General features: G+C 35.0%; 2 protein-coding genes across 5 annotated transcripts; both read left to right on the top strand.

Annotated features, from left to right (window-relative positions):
• Positions 1–269: 269 nt before the first annotated feature.
• Positions 270–2,593, top strand: LOC107404306 (probable pinoresinol-lariciresinol reductase 3). 2 transcript variants are annotated; one of them, XM_016011254.4, is made up of 6 exons: positions 270–593; positions 707–841; positions 975–1,212; positions 1,278–1,481; positions 2,267–2,478; positions 2,526–2,593. In XM_016011254.4, exons 1-5 carry the CDS (start codon positions 411–413, stop codon positions 2,431–2,433), a joined length of 927 nt encoding a protein of 308 aa, XP_015866740.3. In that variant the 5' UTR covers positions 270–410; the 3' UTR covers positions 2,434–2,478; positions 2,526–2,593. The 2 variants fall into 2 exon arrangements, with proteins under 2 accessions (XP_015866740.3, XP_060676107.1); XM_060820124.1 differs by having other exon boundaries at positions 271–593; positions 2,267–2,593.
• Positions 2,594–8,453: 5,860 nt separating this feature from the next.
• On the top strand, positions 8,454–10,968 carry LOC107404003 (probable pinoresinol-lariciresinol reductase 3). Of its 3 annotated transcripts, none has more exons than XM_048481604.2 (6): positions 8,454–8,576; positions 8,663–8,971; positions 9,091–9,225; positions 9,357–9,594; positions 9,671–9,874; positions 10,626–10,968. In XM_048481604.2, exons 1-6 carry the CDS (start codon positions 8,574–8,576, stop codon positions 10,790–10,792), a joined length of 1,056 nt encoding a protein of 351 aa, XP_048337561.2. In that variant the 5' UTR covers positions 8,454–8,573; the 3' UTR covers positions 10,793–10,968. The 3 variants fall into 3 exon arrangements, with proteins under 3 accessions (XP_048337561.2, XP_048337559.2, XP_048337560.2); XM_048481603.2 differs by having other exon boundaries at positions 8,537–8,560; XM_048481602.2 differs by having other exon boundaries at positions 8,515–8,971.
• Positions 10,969–21,338: the final 10,370 nt, after the last annotated feature.

Raw genomic sequence — 21,338 nt, 5'->3', positions numbered from 1 at the left:
TATAATTTAAAAATTTATTAGAGTTAGGATTGTTTGGATTATATTAGATATTACTATATGGTACGTTTGGCCTAATAAAAGTTTAAAGTAATCTAGTTTGGTTTTCTCCGTTAAAAATAAATAATAAATAAATTATAAAAAAAAAAAAAAAGAAAGCCATAATGATGTGGTTGAGTCTATTGATAGATTTCGCTACTATGGCTGTTATTTTGTTTTTTTAAAATACTATTTATTATTTTTATTTTTAAATAAGGGACCGAAGCTGGAGCTGGGCCAGAGACCAAAGTAGAGACTAGAGAGATATCAGGCATGTGCAGGCCTCGTGATCACGACGGAAGGGACGCAACGCAATGAGGCTGAAGCTGAAGCAGTAGGCGCACAGTGACTCAGAGAGAGAGAGAGTAGACGACATGGAGAAGAAGAGCAGAGTATTGATAATTGGAACGACAGGTCGTTTGGGCCACCATTTGGCCGAAGCCAGTCTCCGTTTTTCCCACCCAACCTTCGCTCTCGTCCGAGACTCCTCCTTCTCCCATCCTCTCAAGTCTCAGAACCTTCAATCCCTCTCCAATGCCGGAGCCACTCTTCTCAGAGTCTTATCTCTTTGCTCGCTTCTTTTGCTTTTACAAGATTCTTGAAATCTTCCACTCAATTTCACTCTGCTTATTTATTTCTTTTTTTTCTTTTTTTCTTTTTTGATTGTTAGGGTTCGCTGCAAGAAGAAGCGAGCCTTATTGAAGCTCTGAAGCAAGTGGACGTGGTAATCTGTGCTATTTCATCGACTCAGGTCCTGGATCAGAAGCTTCTCATCCGAGCTATCAAACAAGTTGGATGCATCAAAGTATGGTCAAAATTTTTTTAACTTCCCTTTTTTTTTTCTTTTCTAGTAAATTTGTTCTTCAATTTTGAACCATATTAGACAAATAGATTTGATTTTGGTGATGATTTGTGGAGTTTTTTTGATGCAATTGCAGAGGTTCATTCCCTCAGAATTTGGGTTGGACCCAGATAAGGTACAAATATCAGGGATGGATTACAACTTCTATTCTCGAAAAGCTGAAATTAGACGTTTGGTGGAAGAGCAAGGCATTCCATATACATTTGTATCCTGCAACTTCTTTATGAGCTATTTACTTCCTTCACTTGTTCAGCCTGGTCTAACCTCTCCTCCGAGGGATAAAGTCACCATCTTTGGCCATGGAAACACTAAAGGTAACAACACATTTTTGATGTTAATTTGATTTCTCATTGTTTGTTTGTTTGTTTTTCAATCGCAGGTGTATTTGTACAAGAAAAAGATATTGCTTCCTTCACTATCAGAACAGTGGATGATCCGCGAACATTGAATAAAGTGTTGTATTTGAGACCTCCTGGAAATGTATACTCCATGAATGAGCTGGTTGGGATTTGGGAGGCTAAAATTGCGAAAATGCTTCAAAAGATTTATGTATCAGAAGAGGAGCTTCTTAACAGGATTACAGGTATTCTACTAGTTTATTTGAGTTTTGAGGACTTGAGAATTATAGTTGTTAGGCTCATTGGTGACTACTTTTATTACCAAGTTGAAGAATTTGATGGGATGGTAGTTTCTGAACTTAGGGAAAATGAAAGAATAGAATTCCAAAATAAACTGGTCACTTTATAATCATCTTTATCTCTGTATCTGGAAAAAACCTAGCAAATGAGATATATAAGAACTTAACGCCGTTTCACAATGGTAAATTTCCAATGAAATACTTTTAGCGATACCATATCTAATAATGTTTTCAGGGAGTTCTACTTTGTCGGAGTTGGTCCAAGATTTTAATTTGATGTCTTTGGTTCTGCTTTGTGGACAAGTTAAATTTCCAAATGCAGGCAAGCAATAATGTAGCATACTAGGTTTACATGGTTTTATTTTTGCTAAGGTTTACGTGGTTTTTAATGGACAAATTACTCCCATACTGTATAATGTCTACAAGCCAAGGATAATAGTATATCGTTCTAAGAACACCTTAAACTTTCTTAACCGCATAAAAAAAAAGTACATCTATATAGATAAACATGGAGTAATGATCTGTTGGAAAGAACAGGTGGAGGTAACTCGGCCATCTAATCACATGCCACCATGATGATCAGAGGGCTATATTATATAAATGAATGAAACAATCTTTATATAAATAATTTTGAGTCGTGAACTGTCTTGTGGCCATGGAAATTGCTAAGCCCTCTGCTTTTCCCGTTTAAAGTTTCATACCAATAATGTTAGCTTGTTGCAAATGTGCAGAGACTCCATATCCTGGGAATCGGGATATGATTTTCATATATTCTGCTTTCATAAAGGGTGACCAAACATACTTCGACATTGGGGCATCCGGTGGTGTAGACGGGACGAAACTGTATCCAGATGTGAATTATACTACAATTAGTGAGTATTTAGATGCCTTATTGTAGGACTTTTTAATTGATCTTCTCAATACGTTGTTGTAGAATTGAAATAGGACTTTTTAATTGATCTTCTCAATACGATGTTGTAGAATTGAAATGGACTGGTCAATGAGACCTTTTTTCCCTTAAAAACCAGAAAAAAAAAGTTTCTTTTCCAATTTTCTAATTACTTGTTGCAATTTTACCAAAGTATTTTAAATAATAAATGGTATTTCTTTTTTCTGCAAAATACTTGCATATTAACAAATTGGCGTAACTGCAAACTGGATCCTGACAATTTTTACACCGCATTTGGGTTAGAGGGAAGGTTTCGGAAGCAAACTTCTTTCTTTTCTCGTCTTTGCCTCTTTATGTCTCGTAATTCTTTTCCTATAAACATAATAAAACCCAAGACACGGAATATTTTCCTACTTAAGTTGCTTTTTAAGAATTGAATGAAAGGACATTAATGCTTGCATCAAAGGCTGTAATAAACACAAATGTAGGCTTAGGGAAATAGATAAATCACTTCAATCAATGTCGTGTAGGTGCAGATATAAGATGGACGATGATGGGGTTGGTGTATATTGAGTTGATAACTCTGATTCTGGGAAGTAAAACCGTACAAGTAACAGATGGATGGGTTTTAGGTCGGTTCCAGGTCTGGGTCTTTGGTTGGAAAGATTATTCATTAGGATAGTCTTACCACAGTCATCTGGAGATGTGGTAAGCGACAAATGGTTGGATTGTTAAACCAATTCCACTCTGTCAATCTTCTTTATTTGCCTGCTAACAGGAATGTTAACAAACGTTAACGCAATCAACGTAGAAGACAATTACCACTTGGAAAGCAAATTTTACAGATCCAAATGAAGAGGGTCCACATTTTCGGGAACAAAAAAAAAAAACAAAAAAACAAAAAAAACAAAAAAAACAAAAAAAACAAAAAGTAGTGTTGTTTTCCAGTGATGAAAAATCATCTCCGAGACAAATAGTTGTAACTTTTCATCCCTCTCGCTCACTATGATCCTAATCTTGCAAGACAATGCCGTTGCAATATACCAGGAAACGGCTTGTTGGGAAGTGGCTGGCAAAAGAACCTGTTACTTGAAAATTAATGCCTTTGGCAATTCTATCCATCTTTGCCTTGTGCCAAAACTAATTTGTTTTCCTTTTAAATGTGGAAAAGTATTTTGCCGCATACTCGGTCAATTGTATTTGTATAAGTGGTAATATTTGTCCTATTAGCTGTTAGCCTTAATGGTGTTAACGATTTTTTTTTTTAATTTTTTTTTTGGGGGGTGAGTTAGCGTTTGTTAACTTTACTGTTTGTAAGAAAAAAAAAAATAGATGGATAGCATGTAATTGGTTTAATGAGCCAATCACTTGTCATCAACTAATTGGAAGGGCTACCACATCTACAGATGATACGGTAAGACCATCCTACATAATAATTTCTCCTGGGATTGGCGAATGGTCCATTGTAAGGTTTCATTGCTGTCGTTTACTCAAAAAAATAATATTTTTTCAATTAATTAAAGGGCAATTATAAAGTTTTTTTTTTTTTTTTTTTGGGAGATGCAATTATAAGTACTAAATATATCTAAAATGTTTAGATTTTAAAGAGTATGTTTAAATAAAATTATAAAAATAAACATGTAGAGGATTTTTTCACTTGTATGTTTAAATAAAATTATAAAAATAAACATGTAGAGGATGTTTTTCAATTGTGCCTATAGAAACTCCATTAACAATTCCAGTCAACTTCTCTTTAGACTGAGATGCCCAATGAAAAGCCTAATAGAGGCAAAATGAAGGTCCAGAAAAGCCTAAACTGGGTCCAACGTAATACATCATGAACTACTTCGGCAGGCGTACCTTTCACTTTCATTATTTTCTTCTTCTTGTTTTGCTTTTTTTTTTTTTTTTCCCTTTTAATTTTGTTTATCTTAGGATCCTTTCATTTATCTTAATGGCAGAATAAGCTAATAATTTAAAGGTGTAAAATTAGGTTGGACAGTACGAATACTTTACGAGTATGGCACATTAAAATTAGATATGGTATGAACATGATATGGAAAATAAATGGAATGTGTGCACCACCATACGAACACGAATGCAAGGGCCCATTTTAGACCTCTACCTTAATAATCCTGATATGTGTGATTATATTACAAAATTGTTTATTATGTGTTTGCTTTTGATAAAATACTTTCTTTTTTTTTTGTTTTGGGGGGGGTGGTTCGGGGGGCATGGGGATATTATCAGCATTGGTCCCTTAAATATGCTATGTTTAACACTTTAATCCCTCAACTTTTTTTTTTTGTGACAAATTGATCCCCAAACTAGTTGATTGTGTGCAGTGTTCATCCTTTCTGCTTAATTCCATCCATTTTGGACCGTCATATTCATATGTTAATCACATGAGGCAATCATGAAGGACATGTAAGTCTTATTCATATCCTTTGTCCTTCACTCCCTTTTCTATATTAGAGACAAATACGAACCTAGGTCAATTCGTGCTTGAACCCATATTATATTAGTTCGAATCTTAACGAAGTTCAAGTTTTTACGGGAAATCCTTAACCCCTAACCAACATTTGATTAGAAACTTTGGTATAACGAATACGCGACAATAGATTATGGAAACCCTATTGATAAGTTAAAACTAAAACACTCACTCTCTAATAGTGTTTTAGGTGTTCAAATAAAACTAAGAGAATTTTATTTTACAATAAATTTTCTGAATATTATTAAATGTGTGTTTGTCCTTAAAATCAATCCCTTAAATAGGCTAAAATCACAAAATAATAAATCCTAAAAATTTAGGTTAAAACCGGCCACCAAAGAGAAAAGGAAACATGTTGGTCGAAATTCATCTACTTTCCTAAACTAATTTGGATTAATTAATTTTTTTATTTTGAATTAGGAATTAATTAATTTATAATGAACATAATAAAATAATAACTTTCTTAAGTTGATTTGTCCAGCAAATAAATAAAGAGAAACCAAATATAAGACTAATTTCCTAAAACAAAAAGTCAAAATCAAATTAGAAAACTAGTTGACTAGTTTGACTACTAAAGTATTTTTGACCAATTTCCAACTTGTTTGAGCTCCAAATCAGCTTCCATATACCATGTAGGATAACAAATATGATTAATAATGATTTCCACACATTGTCCCTTGATTGGAATAAGTCAAACTTGCTTGACCAAGAAGAAAAATCAAAGCCAGCAGCTAAAATAACACATTTTCGGTTAAATTGAGATGTTATCCGTATAATATGGTTTTAGATGGTTTTGATTCTGCCTTGACATGATTCCACGGCCTCTTAGTGATATCCATGGAATACAAGAAGTGTTGAATCCATTCGTTGCTGCCCGGAGGCCATATTTGCACTAAAACAACTATCCGGATCTGTAACGGCTTCCAACACTTGGATGCTTAAAATAGGCTTTCTATTTTCAAGTATTGACAAGTTCTTTTGAGAATTAATTATTCCATGTATAAAAGCAGCTAGGTTGTCATTAAATCTCTTGGCTTGAGCTCTGATGATGGGTCCGGTTTTCATCCATATTGGGTCAGCACCCTAGTAGATTGTAGATTGTGCCGGCACGGAGAGATTCTCATCATAGACGAAAGCAAATAGAGAAATTAAAGGTCCTAAGGATTTAGGAAAACCAAAGAGGCTTTAATCATTAGAAGATTGGAATTTTTTTGTCTTCCAGTAGTGATTGGAAATCCAATTTTTTTTTTTTTTCTCTTTTGATAAGACAAACTCAATCATAATTACTGATATTCATCAAACTTACTCTGCATCTTTAGCAAACACTGAGCATAGTTCTTGAGGCTTGAAGATAGCATGTTACCAATTTCTTTTATTGATATAACTTATAGGGTAAGGCTATTTTTTTATCTTGCACCATTGGAATTCTTCTTTCACTATAACATCAATTGCTGGACTTTTTTTTTTCTTTTTTTTTTTTTCCTTTTGCATGTTGTGGTAATTTGCTTCTACTACACTGTTTTGCTAATTCCAAATCCTACAACCCCTTCAAATAATCCATTAATAAAGAGTCAAAGGATCATGAATTTGCTTTAAGATTTGTTAGTATGTAGAGAAAATACATGCCTTTACACCAAAGATTGTTGAAGCTACTATTGGGCTGTATGTTTCATGTGGGAATTGCCAAAATATAAAATGGCAACCTGTATAATAAGAGCTCCATTGGGTCCACTTGAAGTACTGTTTTTTCCTCCCCATGAGAATAGGTTGAGATGCATAAAATTAATAAGAGAAAAAGATTAAAAATGATTATGTAGGCAAGAGAATAATTTTTTTTTTATGAGAATTAATGGCAAAAAAAATATTCATAGCAAAAGAAATACAAAGTCTAGCACAAATATGACTTACCAAAACTGCCCACTAATCTTTAGGATGGAGGCCATGAACTGCATCAATGGACAATGGTTAGAGAAAGGGTGTGAAAAGACTTTGCCTTGTGTGATTTACACATACATGTAACGATGCAAAATGGATGGAACTAGACGGAAAGGATGAACAGTCCACACAATCAACTAGTTTGGGACCAATTTGTCAAAAAAAAAAAAAAAAATGAGGACTAAAGTATTACACATAGTATAATTAAGTGACCAATGCTGACAATATCTCTTTTTTTTTTTTAATAATTGGTAAAATGTTTATTATGTGGTTTAATTACTTATGAAAGCAATGAAGAATTTCAATGTCAGCGAACTGGATAACTCAGTCCTCTATCTAAAAATGACAAAAATAAATTGGCTATTTAAGGGAACAGAGATTTTACGACTAAATAAAATTATTGCTTTATTGAGGATTCGAGCTCCTGTATCATTTTAAAAAAAAAAAAAAAAAATCCGGCTCTGTTCCAAGGACGAGAAAGTAATTGCAAGTCCACAGACCTTATCACACATTACATCATCCAAAAATAACTTTTTTCCATATGCATTACATCATCCAAACACAAGCTTTTTTTTTTTTTTTTTTTTTTTTTCCTGCAAAAAATAAATAATTAAATCTCCGCTAATGAATCTGGACGCACGCTTGTACTATCGCTCTTTATTGTTTGTGACTAATGACTATTATGATCTTAAACTTTTGTGGATCAGTTTGTTAAGAAAGGTCATAAACTAATCAAGTAAAATTATCAGATTTTCTAAGTATCTCGCGCATTTTTGTTGTAACGTCAAATCTATCAAATTCTTGATATTAAAATAATTAAATAAGAACTTATTGTTATTAAAATAATAATAGTAATAATAGATTACCCAAGAAAGCAAACAAGATCTATTAAAATAATTCTGGATGGTAATTTTATTAAAATAATATATAAGATCCATTAGCATAAAAAAAAAAAAATCCAACTAAATAAAACTTTCTTGATATTTCGTAAAAAAATATTTGATATAAAATTAGGATATAAATGTGTCAAATTGAATCAGGTATTATTATTTTTAAGCTCAGCTAGACTTTATAAATGTTTAAATTCCGCAAAAGTCACAAAATTTTAAAATTTCTTACTTAAGTTTGTCTCCATTTCTTTTATTATATAAATTTAAGAACTTAAATATTTATTTTTTAAAATAAAAATTTTAACATTAATAATTAATAAACTTCAGTTATTCTACTAATTTTATTATATACTTAATTTAATTTTTAAAAATTTATAATTTTAAAGTATAAAAAATATTTTTTATATTTAAATTTATAAAATAATTTTTATTTAAATATATAAAAATGAAATATATAATATATTTATTAGTTAATCACTAACTTAGTTTCAAAATCAAATCATGAGTTTCATTTCTTACTAAAACTTCACTTGTATACTTTACTAAACAAGTTGAGTTATTCTTGTTAAAATCGAACTAAGTTAGAATGGATTATGAGCTATTCGAATTTATCTGTGATCATAAAACCAAAAATAAAAAAGTATTGTTAAAAAAGAAAATAAATAAAAAAAAATCCTAAACCAACCAAAAGATGAACCTGGACTGAGGGGCGTCTGCAATCACCTCAACAAAAGGTTGGCCAACAACAGAGTAGCGCCTCTTTGAATGGTATTAGCTGTAATTGATTCCTCCACTACCATATAAATTGGAGATGGGTTTGGTGAGTCTTCCTAATGGTATGGCCAGCCCGTCATTTAGTGCTTGCCCTTTTCTTTCTCTGCAACGCTCTCTCTCTCACTCTTCTCCCATTTTGTCTCCCCAGCTCCAATCCCAAGGCTTCTTAGAGCAAGATCCTCTTCATCGGAGGGACCGGATACGTCGGAAAGTTTATCGTGGCGGCAAGCGCAAAGGCCAAGTGAATTTTTATTGGAAGAGTGAAGTAAACGACATGGAGAAGAAGAGCAGAGTATTGGTAATCGGAGCGACAGGTCGTTTGGGCCGCCATTTGGCCGAAGCCAGTCTCCGTTTTTCCCACCCAACCTTCGCTCTTGTCCGAGACTCATCCTTCTCCCATCCTCTCAAGTCTCAGAACCTTCAATCTCTCTCCAATGCCGGAGCCACTCTTCTCAGAGTCTTATCTCTTTGCTCGCTTCTTTTTCCTTCTTTTGCTTTTACAAAATTCTTGAAATCTTCCACTCAATTTTACTCTGCTTAATTTTTTTTTTTTCCTTTTTCTTTTTTGATTGTTAGGGTTCGCTGCAAGACGAAGCGAGCCTTATTGAAGCTCTGAAGCAAGTGGACGTGGTAATCTGTGCTATTTCACCGACTCAGGCCTTGGATCAGAAGCTTCTCATCCGAGCTATCAAACAAGTTGGATGCATAAAAGTATGGTCACAATTTTTTTTAGCTTCCTTTTTTTTTTTTTTTTTTTTCTTTGTTCTTCAATTTTGACCATATTAGACAAATAGATTTGATTTTGTTGATGATTTGTGGAGTTTTTTTTAATACAATTGCAGAGGTTCATTCCCTCAGAATTTGGGTTGGACCCAGATAAGGTTCAAGTATCAGGGATGCATTACAACTTCTTTTCTCCAAAAGCTGAAATTAGACGCTTGGTGGAAGAGCAAGGCATTCCATACACATTTGTATCCTGCAACTTCTTTATGAGCTATTTACTTCCTTCACTTGTTCAGCCTGGTCTAACCTCTCCTCCGAGGGATCAAGTCACCATCTTTGGCCATGGAAATACTAAAGGTAACAACCCATTTCAAATTTTTGATGTTAATTTGATTTCTCATTGTTTGTTTGTTTGTTTGTTTTTCAATCGCAGGTGTATTTGTACAAGAAAAAGATATTGCTTCCTTCACTATCAGAGCAGTGGATGATCCACGAACATTGAATAAAGTGTTGCATTTGAGACCCCCTGGAAATGTATACTCCATGAATGAGCTGGTTGGGATTTGGGAGACTAAAATTGCGAAGAAGCTTCAAAAGATTTATTTATCAGAACAGGAGCTTCTTAACAGGATTACAGGTATTCTACTAGTTTATTTGAGTTTTGAGCATTTGAGAATTATAGTTGTTTGGCTCATTGGTGGCTACTTTATTACCAAGTTGAAGAATTTGATGAGATGGTTGTTTCTGAACTTAGGGAAAATGAAAGAATAGAATTCCAAAATAAACTGGTCACTTTATAATCATCTTTATCTCTGTATCTGAAAAAACCTTGCAAAGGAGATGTATAAGAACTTAACGCCGTTTCACAATAGTAAATTTCCAATGAAATACTTTTAGCGATACCATATCTAATAATGTTTTCAGGGAGTTCTACTTTGTTGGAGTTAGTCCAAGATTTTAATTTGATGTCTTTGGCTCCGCTTTGTGGACAAGTTAAATTTCCCAGTGCAGGCAAGCAATAATGTAGGTTGTAGGATACTAGGTTTACGTGGTTTTTAATGAACAAATTACCCCATACTGTATAAAGTCTACAAGACAAGGATAATAGTATATCCTTGTAAGAACACCTTGGACTTTCTTAAACGCACATCTCTATATATAAACATGGAGTAATGATCTGTTGGGAAGAACAGGTGAGGGGGAACTCGGCCATCTAATCACATGCAATCATGATGATCAGAGGGCTATATTATATAAATGAATGAAACTATCTTTATATAAATAATTTTGAGTCGTGAACTGTCTTGTGGCCATGGAAATTGCTAACTCCTCTGCTTTTCACGTTTAATGTTTCACACCAATAATGTTAGCTTATTGCAAATGTGCAGAGACTCCATATCCTGAGAATCTGGATTTGATTTTCATATATTCTGCTTTCATAAAGGGTGACCAAACATACTTTGACGTTGAGGCATCTGGTGGTGTAGAAGGGACGAAACTGTATCCAGAAGTGAATTATACTACAATTAGTGAATATTTAGATACCTTATTGTAGGAATTTTTAATTGATCTTCTCAATTAGTTGTTGTAGAATTGAAATGGACTGGTCAATGAGACCTTTTTTCCCTTAAAATCCAGAAAAAATATGTTTCTTTTCCAATTTTCTAATTACTTGTTGCAATTTTACCAAAGGATTTTAAATAATAAATAGTATTTCTTTTTTCTGCAAAATATTTGCATATTAACAAATTGGCGTAACTGCAAACTGGATCCTGACAATTTTTACACCGCATTTGGGTTAGAGGGAAGGTTTCGGAAGCAAACTTCTTTCTTTTCTCTTCTTTGCCTCTTTATGTCTCGTAGTTCTTTTCCTATAAACATAATAAAACCCAAGACACGGAATATTTTCCTACTTAACTTGCTTTTTCAGAATTGAATGAAAGGACAATAATGCTTGCATCAAAGGCTCTAATAAACACAAATGTAGGTTTAGGGAAATAGATAAATCACTTCAACTAATGTCGTGTATATTGTAGGTGCAGATATAAGATGGACGATGATGGGGTTGGTGTATGTCTAATTGATAACTCTGATTCTGGGAAGTAAAACTGTACAAGTAACAGATGGATGGGGTTTAGGTCGGTTCTAGGTCTGGGTCTTTGGTTGGACAGATTATTCAATAGGATATTCTTACCACAGTCATCCGCAGATGTGGTAAGCCCCTCTAATTAATTGATGACAGATGGTTGGTTTATTAAACCGATTCCATGCTGTCAATCTTCTTTATTTGCCTACTAACAGGAATGTTAACAAACGTTAGCACATTCAACGTTAGAAGACAATTACCACTTTGGAAAGCAAATTTTACAGATCCAAATGAAGAGGGTCCACATTTGAAGATTTCTTAGGCAATTGTTACTGAAGCTTTCCTCTCCTCCTTACTGGACAAAAGTCCATGGCCATAAACAAGAACACCAAACCACGATACTATCTCAAAAATCGATGTTATTCTGGCAAGGGGATATAAGCTTGATAGAATCCACAAACCCACCTCTATTAATCCAACCTTACGACCTAACCGTTATTACCAACCAAAAGAAAAGGAAAACCCACCAATACTTATCCCTAATAATGGCATGTACAAGTCTTATTAGGACCAAACAGTGCTGTTTTCCAATGATGAAAAGTCATCCCCAGGACAAATAGTTGTAACTTTTTATCCCTCTTGCTCACTACGATCCCAATCTTGTAAGACAATGCCGTTGCAAGATACCAGGAAACGGCTTGTTGGGAAATGGCTGGCAAAAGAACCTGTTCCTTGAAAATTAATGTCTTTGGCAATTCTATCCCTCTCTGCTTTGGGGCAAAACTAAATTTTTTTCTTTTTTTTCTTTTTTTTTGGGTAAATGGGCAAAACTAATTTGCTTTCCTTTTAAACATGGAAAAGTATTTTGCCGCATACTTGGTGAATTGTATGTGTATAAGTGGTAAAAACAACAGATGGACAGCATGGAATTGGTTTTATTAGCCAACCACTTGTCATCAATTAATTGGAAGGGCTACCACATCTACAGATGATACGGTAAGGCTCTCCTGCATAATAATTTCTTGGGATTGGTGAATGGTCCATTATAAGGTTTCAATGCTTTTGTTTACTCAAAAAAATAAGGTTTCAATGCTTTTGTTTACTCAAAAAAATAATATTTTTTATTTAATTAAAGGGCAATTATAAAGTTTTTTTTGTCTTGGGAGATGCAATTATAAAATATTAAATTAATAAAAAGAAGTTTTTGTGAGTTTGAAAGTTAAAATTTAAATTTTGATAAATTTTATTATTATTTTAAATGATTCTATACCATAATATTTAATGATGCAGAATTATAATTTAATACTTATGATCCTATAACAAAACATCTTTGTTTTTTTGCAAGAAGGAAAAAAAAAAAAAAAAGATGCCCAATGAAAAGCTTAATAGAGCAAAATGGGGATCCAGAAAAGCCTAAACTCGGTCCAACGTAATACATCATGAACTGCTTCGGCAGGTGTACCTTTCACTTTCATTATTTTCTTTTTTTTTCTTTCAATTTTTTTTTTTCTTAGGATCCTTTCATTTATCTAAAGGGCAGAATATGCTAATAATTTAAAGGTGTAAAATTAGGTTGAACATCACGAACATTTTACAGAGTATGGCACATTAAAATTAGTTATGGTATGGACACGATACATCTGAATTGGACATGAATATAGGCACGACACAACACGAAATAAATAATGAACCGTATTTGGGCTTTAAAAATTAATTTATAAGTGAAATACCGCATAAGTCCATGATAGGTCAAACTGCAGTACATAAAAGATGATATAATTAAATTATATAATTTCAAATAGTTATTATTTTAAAATTTTGTAATTATTAACTATTATATTGTTAAAAATGAGTAGATTAGAACTATTTCTAATAATTATTATTATAAATTAATAATAGATTAATAAAACAAAGATAAATGGGTAAAAAATGAATTAAAACCAATAAAAAAAAAACGAAAAGAGAAAGAAAGAAGAAAAAACAAAAACGAATTTAGGGTGTGGGAGTAAAATGAGAGAAGACTGCACACATTTACAATTTGGCTATTTAATTAAAATTAATTATGTTAAAAAAATTTTAAAAAAATTCTAGATCCACCTTTACGATATGTAAACGTATAAAATTGTTTTCAACTGTGCTATTTGGATATTTTTAATGTTTATTTGTTTTGCCATTTATATTCATTTTTTATTTAATATAATTTTCTTGCTAAATTGCTATAACCATCTAATTTTATTCATTTATTAAGCTTATTAGTTAATAATTCATTTAATCTATTTAGTTTATATAATATATCATTTATTTATCATTAGATTAGTTACTATTTATTGTATTGCAAATTCTTAACAATTATTTTAGACATATAAAACATTAATTTTTTCATTTATTATATATAAATTTGCTAATAATTATTAATATATTTTTTTATATAAATACTTATTTTGTTATCTGCCAATTAAATAATAAAACCTGTTGTTTTTATAGTAATTTAATTTATTTTAGATATTTTTTTATTCAACTATAATTTATATTATTAAAAATATGTAAAATATACTTGGTATGGGCATGACCACAAACCATGCTTAACTCGAGCATGACATGTCAGGACCCGTCCAAAATTCCTTTCCGGAACCCTAGACAAGCCCTGATCCTAGGGAAATACCACCGAACCTTCCAACGGAAAATCCGGTAGCACCTCCCCTAAGGGTAGGACTTACCAAAAATTTCCTGCACTGAAAACGCACTTCTATAATTGTCCCCTTATTCCTCCCATAATACTACAATTTGATTCCACAAATTTACAGCATTTCAAAATAACAGTAAATCAGTGCATAGATAATAACTACACGTCCAATACAGTATACATAGCATTATACAAATAAATATGAATTAATACAATGACAGATACAGAAACAATACAAGAAGAAGAGGAAAAAGGGAATAAATACTTCTTGGACTTTCGGCAACGAGCTGAGACATCGGGCTCGCCCCGGCCGATCAACGTCTCCCAACCTGAACCTAGGGGAACGGAATTTAATAATAATCATCTCAGTGAGTGGCCCTATCTACTGTACACTTTTAATATTAATAATATACCAAATAAAGGGATTTAATTAACCAATACCGAACAATTAAATAAATAAACAATTGAGGTAACAATTTCTATCAAAGCCCTCACTATTCACTCCGTCGGAAATGTTCCCCTTTTAAAACATTTTCACAAAACCCGATATTCGTACTTCCCGAAAACCAAGGGACCAAATAATTTAATAATAACAAATAAATAAATAAATACCCCAATTATAAATAAACTGCAATAATTTATAATAAATAATTTTGTACTCTTTGGGGTTTGAAATTTCTATCCGAAAAATTTGTACTTGACGCACCACACCATATACCAATGATGCCTTCCGATACCCAGCGTCCTGAGCACCGACTGGCGGGGAGATTAAAGAGAGAAACTTGCAAACGGCACTTCGGCGTCCCGACAGTACCGCTGCTGAAACCATCATCCCGGCCAAGGAGGGGGGCGGCTGTGTGCACTATATAAGACTTGCCTGCCCACGGTCCAATGGCAACTCACGGGAGAAATAATAATACTTGCGCGCTGAACCACATATACAAATACCAGAACACCAATACTGGGTGAATGCGTCTAAAATAATTATTAAACCAACCGTACCGTTTTCCAAAATTACCGTGAAAAATATACCAAAATTTCTCACTTACCATCCCACATATTTTTATTTAACAAATCGGTACGAAAACATCAACAACAAATGAACCAAAATTTCCTCGTAATACGAGGTTCAACAATTAAAATACCGCAGGCATAATTTATACAATTTAAGCAAATATTTTCATAAAATATTTAATCCAATTATGCCCGAAAATAATACTTAAAACCTCGGACGATTATTATTGAAATATACTTTACTCATGCACAATAAATAAATTAAACCACAATAAAATAATAATCGGAAAATTCTTAGTAACCCAAAATTCCGTTTAGTATCAATGGGTAAATATATATATATATATATATATAAAATAATATTTTTTCCCGACTATATTTAAATTCCACCACATGAGCATAATTTCAGATACCAATTTAACAGCAATTAAATATAATTAATTACCCCAAAATATTTATTAAAGGTAGGTCACTCACCTGGAGCACGCAATTAAACCATAATCCACCATGGGATCAATTCCACGACTCACCGATGCTCCTAGAACACAATCCACACACAGTCAAATAAATTAATATTTTAATCGGATAAATAATATCCGGTACCCGGGGGGTTAAACACAAACGTTATCCAAAATTGACAAATTATATGTCTATGGAAAGCTTGTGAGATGAGGATCACATTACCAACCTCCATTGAGTTCAATTCGACCGGCGGTGGCCAGAATTTGGTCGGAAAGATTCGACCGGTTTTGATCCCTTCGTATCTTACAAATCGACGGGAGTTAAGTTAATTGGAGCTCAGAATCGGAATCAGAGGGTCCAAATTAGTGGAAAAGGATCGGTTGCACGACCAGTGGCTGCCGGAAAATGGGCAAACCAGCGACATACCGGCCGCCGGCGTTGGAGGCCGATCCCGGCGCGTCCGCTGGCCATTCGGCCGGAGATTTGGCCGCCGGCGTCGTCCAGCTGCGGGCTTTCACGTCGGCCTGCGCGTGAGTGGTTCCAGTGGCCGGAAAATGTGCAGCAGGGAGAGAGAGAGAGACGGCCAGTGGGAAGGAAGAAAGAAAGAAAGAAAGAAGAAGAAGAAGAAGAAGAAGAAGAAGAAGAAGGATTGGGCCCCGTGGCCTTTTTTCCCACGTGGGGGAAAAGAAGGAAAAAAAAAAGAAAAAAGAAAAGAAAAAGAAATAAAAGAAAATAAAATAATTTAATTAAATAATATTAATAATAATATTATTATTTAAAATAATAACAAAAAAAATAAAAAAATAATATGATATTACACATGGTTGACATGTGGCTTTTCAACACGGTGACACATGGTCACCTTCATTAAGTCACACGTGGCACATCGTTACACGTTTAAAAAATAATATTAAAATAATACGGTGTTTGAAAAACTCTATAGGTCCATAACTTCCAAACCACATGTCCAAATTGGACGTGCCGCTAGTCTACGGACTTGTATCGACAAGCACTTCACAACCATGCATGAGTCAAAGCTCAACTTTACATGAATAAAAAGTCAACTCCGACACCCCTTGGACAGTTTGGACCTCAACTTGTTTTGCTCATAACTTTCAAACCGTAGCTCCGTTTTCAACGTGCTACTAGTCTACGAACTCGTGCCAACGTGTACTTCGTAACGGTACCTCAGTCAACCTAGAATTCCAACCGGATCAAAAAGTCAACTTTTGACCCCTTCGGTCAACGGTCAACAGTCAACCTCGGTCAACGTGCAAAAATTCCGACATGGTTCGGGACGGGGTGTTACATGACATATGGGCATGTATATGTTTCAACTATCGCATGTCTAATAAAACATGAAAATTACAGAAGTTGACATGAATATGATATGAAAAATAAATTGGATTGATGCACCATGATACAAACACAAATACAAGGAGGAGTTTGAGGAGTTATTTGGAGCAAAGGAGTTGAGCTTTTGTGACTGTCTAGGGGATTATATTAAAGGAGGCAATCGACATCAGACAATTCCAACATCGATAGGATTCCATCGGCTGAGGAAATACACAGAACAGTTAAGAGCATGCATCCCATTAAAGTCCTCAAGCCGAATGGGATGCCTGCTCTTTCCTTCCAGCATTATTGGAAAACGGTGGGTTCCGATATTGTCGCTATGGTGCAAAATGCTTTCAGGTCAGCCCTCATACCAAGCTCTCTCAATAAAACGTTTTTGGTTCTGATTCCTAAGGCTCAACAAGTTTCAGGTTTTCATCATTTGCGCCCGATAAGTCTCTATAATAGTGTTTACAAAATTTTATCCAAGTTTATTACGGTCAGATTAGGCCCTGTTATGGATAAATTAATATCCCCTTGTCAATCCGCCTTTATCCTGGGTAGATGGATAGGCGAAAATTCCCAGTTGGTCAACGAAATCATACATACGATGAGAAAGAAGAGAAGTGGAAATGGATTAGTTGGTTTTAAGTTCGATATGATGAAAGCGTACAATAGGATCGATTGGGGGTTCCTTTCCAGGATTTTAGCACTGTTCGGGTTCCCTAGGAAATTAAATGATTTGGTCATGGGATGCATTTCTCTTAATTCGGTGGAGCTGCTTCTTAATGGCAGCGTGTACAGCAAGATGGACATGCAACGGGGACTTAGGCACCTCCGTTCTTCTTCATTATTTATTTGGAATTGCTTTCTCGAATGCTTTTGAAGCTTGAACGAGATGGAAAGATACATGGCATTAAAATCGGACGAGCTAGTCCAGCCATTTTCTACCTATTTTTTGTAGACGATATAATGCTATTGTCAGGACCCGTCCAGAATTCCTTCCCCGGAACCCTAGACAAGCCCTGATCCCAGGGAAACCCTACCGAACCCTCCAACGGAAAATCCGGCAGAGCCTCCCCTAAGGGATTTACTTACCACCAATTACCTGCACTGAAAACACACTTCTATATTCATCCCCTTATTCCTCCCACAATACTACAAATTGATTCCACAAGTTGCAGCACTTCAAAATAAAACAACAGCAGCAACCCAGTGCATAAATAATAACCACACGTCCAATACAGTATACATAGCATTATACAGAAACATGTGAAATTTATAAAAAGACAGATAAGAATGTAATACAAGTTCGAGAGGAAAAAGGGAAGAAAACTTCTTGAACCTTCGGCAACGAACTGAGACGTTGGGCTCGCCCGGACAATCAACATCTCCAACCTGAACCTAGGGGAACGGAATTTAAGAGTGTGAGATGCTAATCATCTCAGTGAGTGACCCTATCTACTATACAATATAATACCACTGTAATACAGTAGATAGATAATAATTAATTGGAAAATAATAATTTCTCTCAAAACCCTTACAATTCTCTCAGTTGGAAAAGTTTCCCTTTTAAAATATTTTCACAAAACCCTTGTACGTACTTCCCAAAAACCAAGGAACCAAACGAATTAATAACAACAAATAAACAAATAAATACCCCAAATATAAATATTCTGTAATAAATTATAATAAATAATTTTTTGAACACCTTTGGGGTTTTAAACCTTAATTGCAATTTACACCGACAATTACACCTGACGCACCACACCATATACCGGTGATGCCCTCCGATACCCAGCGTCCTGAGCACCGACTGGCAGGGGGGTTAAAGAGAGAAACCTGCAACGGTCACTTCGGCGTCCCGACAGTACCGCTGCTAAAAACCATCAACCCGGCCAAGGAGGGGGGCGGCTGTGCACAACAATAACCTTGCCTGTCCACGGTCCAATGGCAACTCACGGGTGAAGTAATAACCGCACGCTAAACCACATAATAACCGCGTGCTACCACGTGTCCATACACCATACACCAGAACACCAATACTGTATGAGTGCGTCTAAAAATAAACATTTATAACCAACTGTACCGTTTTTTCCAAAATTACCGTGGGAAGTATACCAAATTTTCACAAACACCATCCCACATATTTTTATTCAATAACCCGGTACGAAATATTGATAACCAACAAACAATAATATCCTCGAAGTACGAGATGCAACCATAAAAATACCGCGGGCATAATTTATAAAATTTAAACAAATATTTTTGTAAAATATTTAACCCAATTATGCCCGAAAAAATTAATACTGAAAACCACGTACAAATACTACCGAAATACACTTTGCTCATGCACAACAAATTAAACCACAATAAAACCATAACCAAATTGTACCACATGAGTATAAATTAAATACCAATTAACCATAATTAATTGTCCAAAAATGATATAAAATCCAGACACAATCAATTACTGAAAATACTTGCTCACGTGTAATAAATACCATTTAATCATAATGAAATAATAATCGGGAATTTCTAATGACCCAAAATTTCATTTAACACCAATGGGTAAATATATATATAAAATAATATTTTTCCCGATTATATTTAAAATACACCACATGAGCACAATTTAAATACCAATTTAAATACCAAATAAATATAATTAATTGCCCAAATAATTTTTGAAGGTGGGTCACTCACCTGGAGCACGCAATTAACCCATGATCCACCACGGGATCAATTCTACGACTCACCGGTGCTCCTAGAACAAAATTCACAGACAGTCAAATAAATTAATATTTTAATCGGGTAAATAATACCCGGTACCCGGGGGGTCAAACACAAACTTTAACCAAAATGGTCGAATGATATACCGAATCGAAGCTCGTGGGACGAGGAGCGCATTACCGGTCTCCATCGACCCCAATTCCGCCGGAGGTGGCCGGAATTTGGTCGGGAAGCTTCGGCCGGTTTTGATCTTGAGGGATCTTTCAAACGGTGGGGATTTTGGGCAATCTAACCCCGGAAATGGACTTAGAGGGGTTGAAAATAGTGGGATAGAGGTATGGGACGGGTTGGGTTGGTCGGAAACGGCGAGAATCGCCGGAAAAATTTCACCTCGCCGCCGTGACTTCGCCGGCCGGATCTGGGCCCATCCGGCGGCGGCTGGCCGGGAAACTTGGTGGCCGAGGTCGCGAGGTGGCGGGCTACACCGGTGGCCGGCGCGTGTGGCACTCAGGCTACTGCAATCCTGCGAAACGCCGGTCAAACAAGGAGAGGGAGAGAGTCAAAGGAGAGAGAAAGGGAGAAACAAATTTCTGCATTTTGTCTCACGGGCTCGGGGAAGAAGGGAAGGAAAAAAGAAAAAAAGAAAAAGAAAAGAAAAGGGAGGTGTTTTCCCACGTGGGGAAAAGAAAAAGAAAAAGAAAAAGAAAAGGGAAAAATAAAACAAATAAAAATAAAAAATAATTAAATAATCAAATAATAATATTATTATTTAAAATAATAATAAAAATAATTTGATTTTTAAACATGGTTGACATGTGGCATTTCACCATGGTGACACATAGTCACCTTCAGTAAGTCACACGCGGCACATCGTTATACGTTTAAAAAAAATAATATTAAAACAATATACTATTTGAAAAACTTTACAGGTCCATAACTTTCAAACCACATGTCGAAATCGGACGTGCCGCTAGTCTACGGACTCGTATCGACGAGCACTTCACAACCATGCATGAGTCAACGCTCAACCTTGCATGAATAAAAAGTCAACTCCGGCACCCCTTGGACAGTTTGGACCTCAACTTGTTTTGCTCATAACTTTCAAATCGTAGCTCCGTTTTCGACGTGCTACCAGTTTACGAACTCGTGCCAACGTGTACTCCGTAATGGTACCTCAGTCAACCTAGAATTCCAACCGGATCAAAAAGTCAATTTTTGACCCTTTTGGTCAACGGTTAACAGCCAACCTCAGTCAACGTGCAAAAATTCCGACATGGTTCGGGACGGGATGTTACAGCTATTTTGTTGAGCCAACCTTGAGGAGGTTAGAGAAGTCCAACACTGCCTAAACCAGTTCTGTAGGTGGTCCAGTCAGAAAATTAATTTAGCCAAGTCCGGCTGTTTTTTCTTGAAGAACACTAGTGGGAGGCTGAAGGCGAATATTAAGGCACTGCTTGGTATAAGAGAACTATCCGATCAAGCCAAGTATTTGGGAAATTCCATGTTTATAGGCAAAAACCACACGAAAGCCTATGAGGAGCTCAAACGGAAGATTAAGGCAAAGCTGCAAGGTTGGAAGGCAAACCTTTTATCTCAAGCAAGGAAACTCACCTTAATAAAGTCTGTGGTCAATGCAATGCCTTTATATGCAATGATGAACTCTAAAATGACCCTGAAATGGTGTCAAGATATTGAACGAATGGCCAGCCAGTTTTTGTGGAACAAGCGGGGGGGAGATAGGCACTTGGTTTCAATTGCATGGTCCAGAATTTGCAAGCCCAAAGCAGT

The sequence above is a fragment of the Ziziphus jujuba genome, chromosome 9, assembly GCF_031755915.1.
Source record: "Ziziphus jujuba cultivar Dongzao chromosome 9, ASM3175591v1".
NCBI lineage: Eukaryota > Viridiplantae > Streptophyta > Magnoliopsida > Rosales > Rhamnaceae > Ziziphus > Ziziphus jujuba.
Note: the sequence above shows the minus strand (reverse complement) of the source record. Positions and strands in the feature narration are given on the sequence as shown.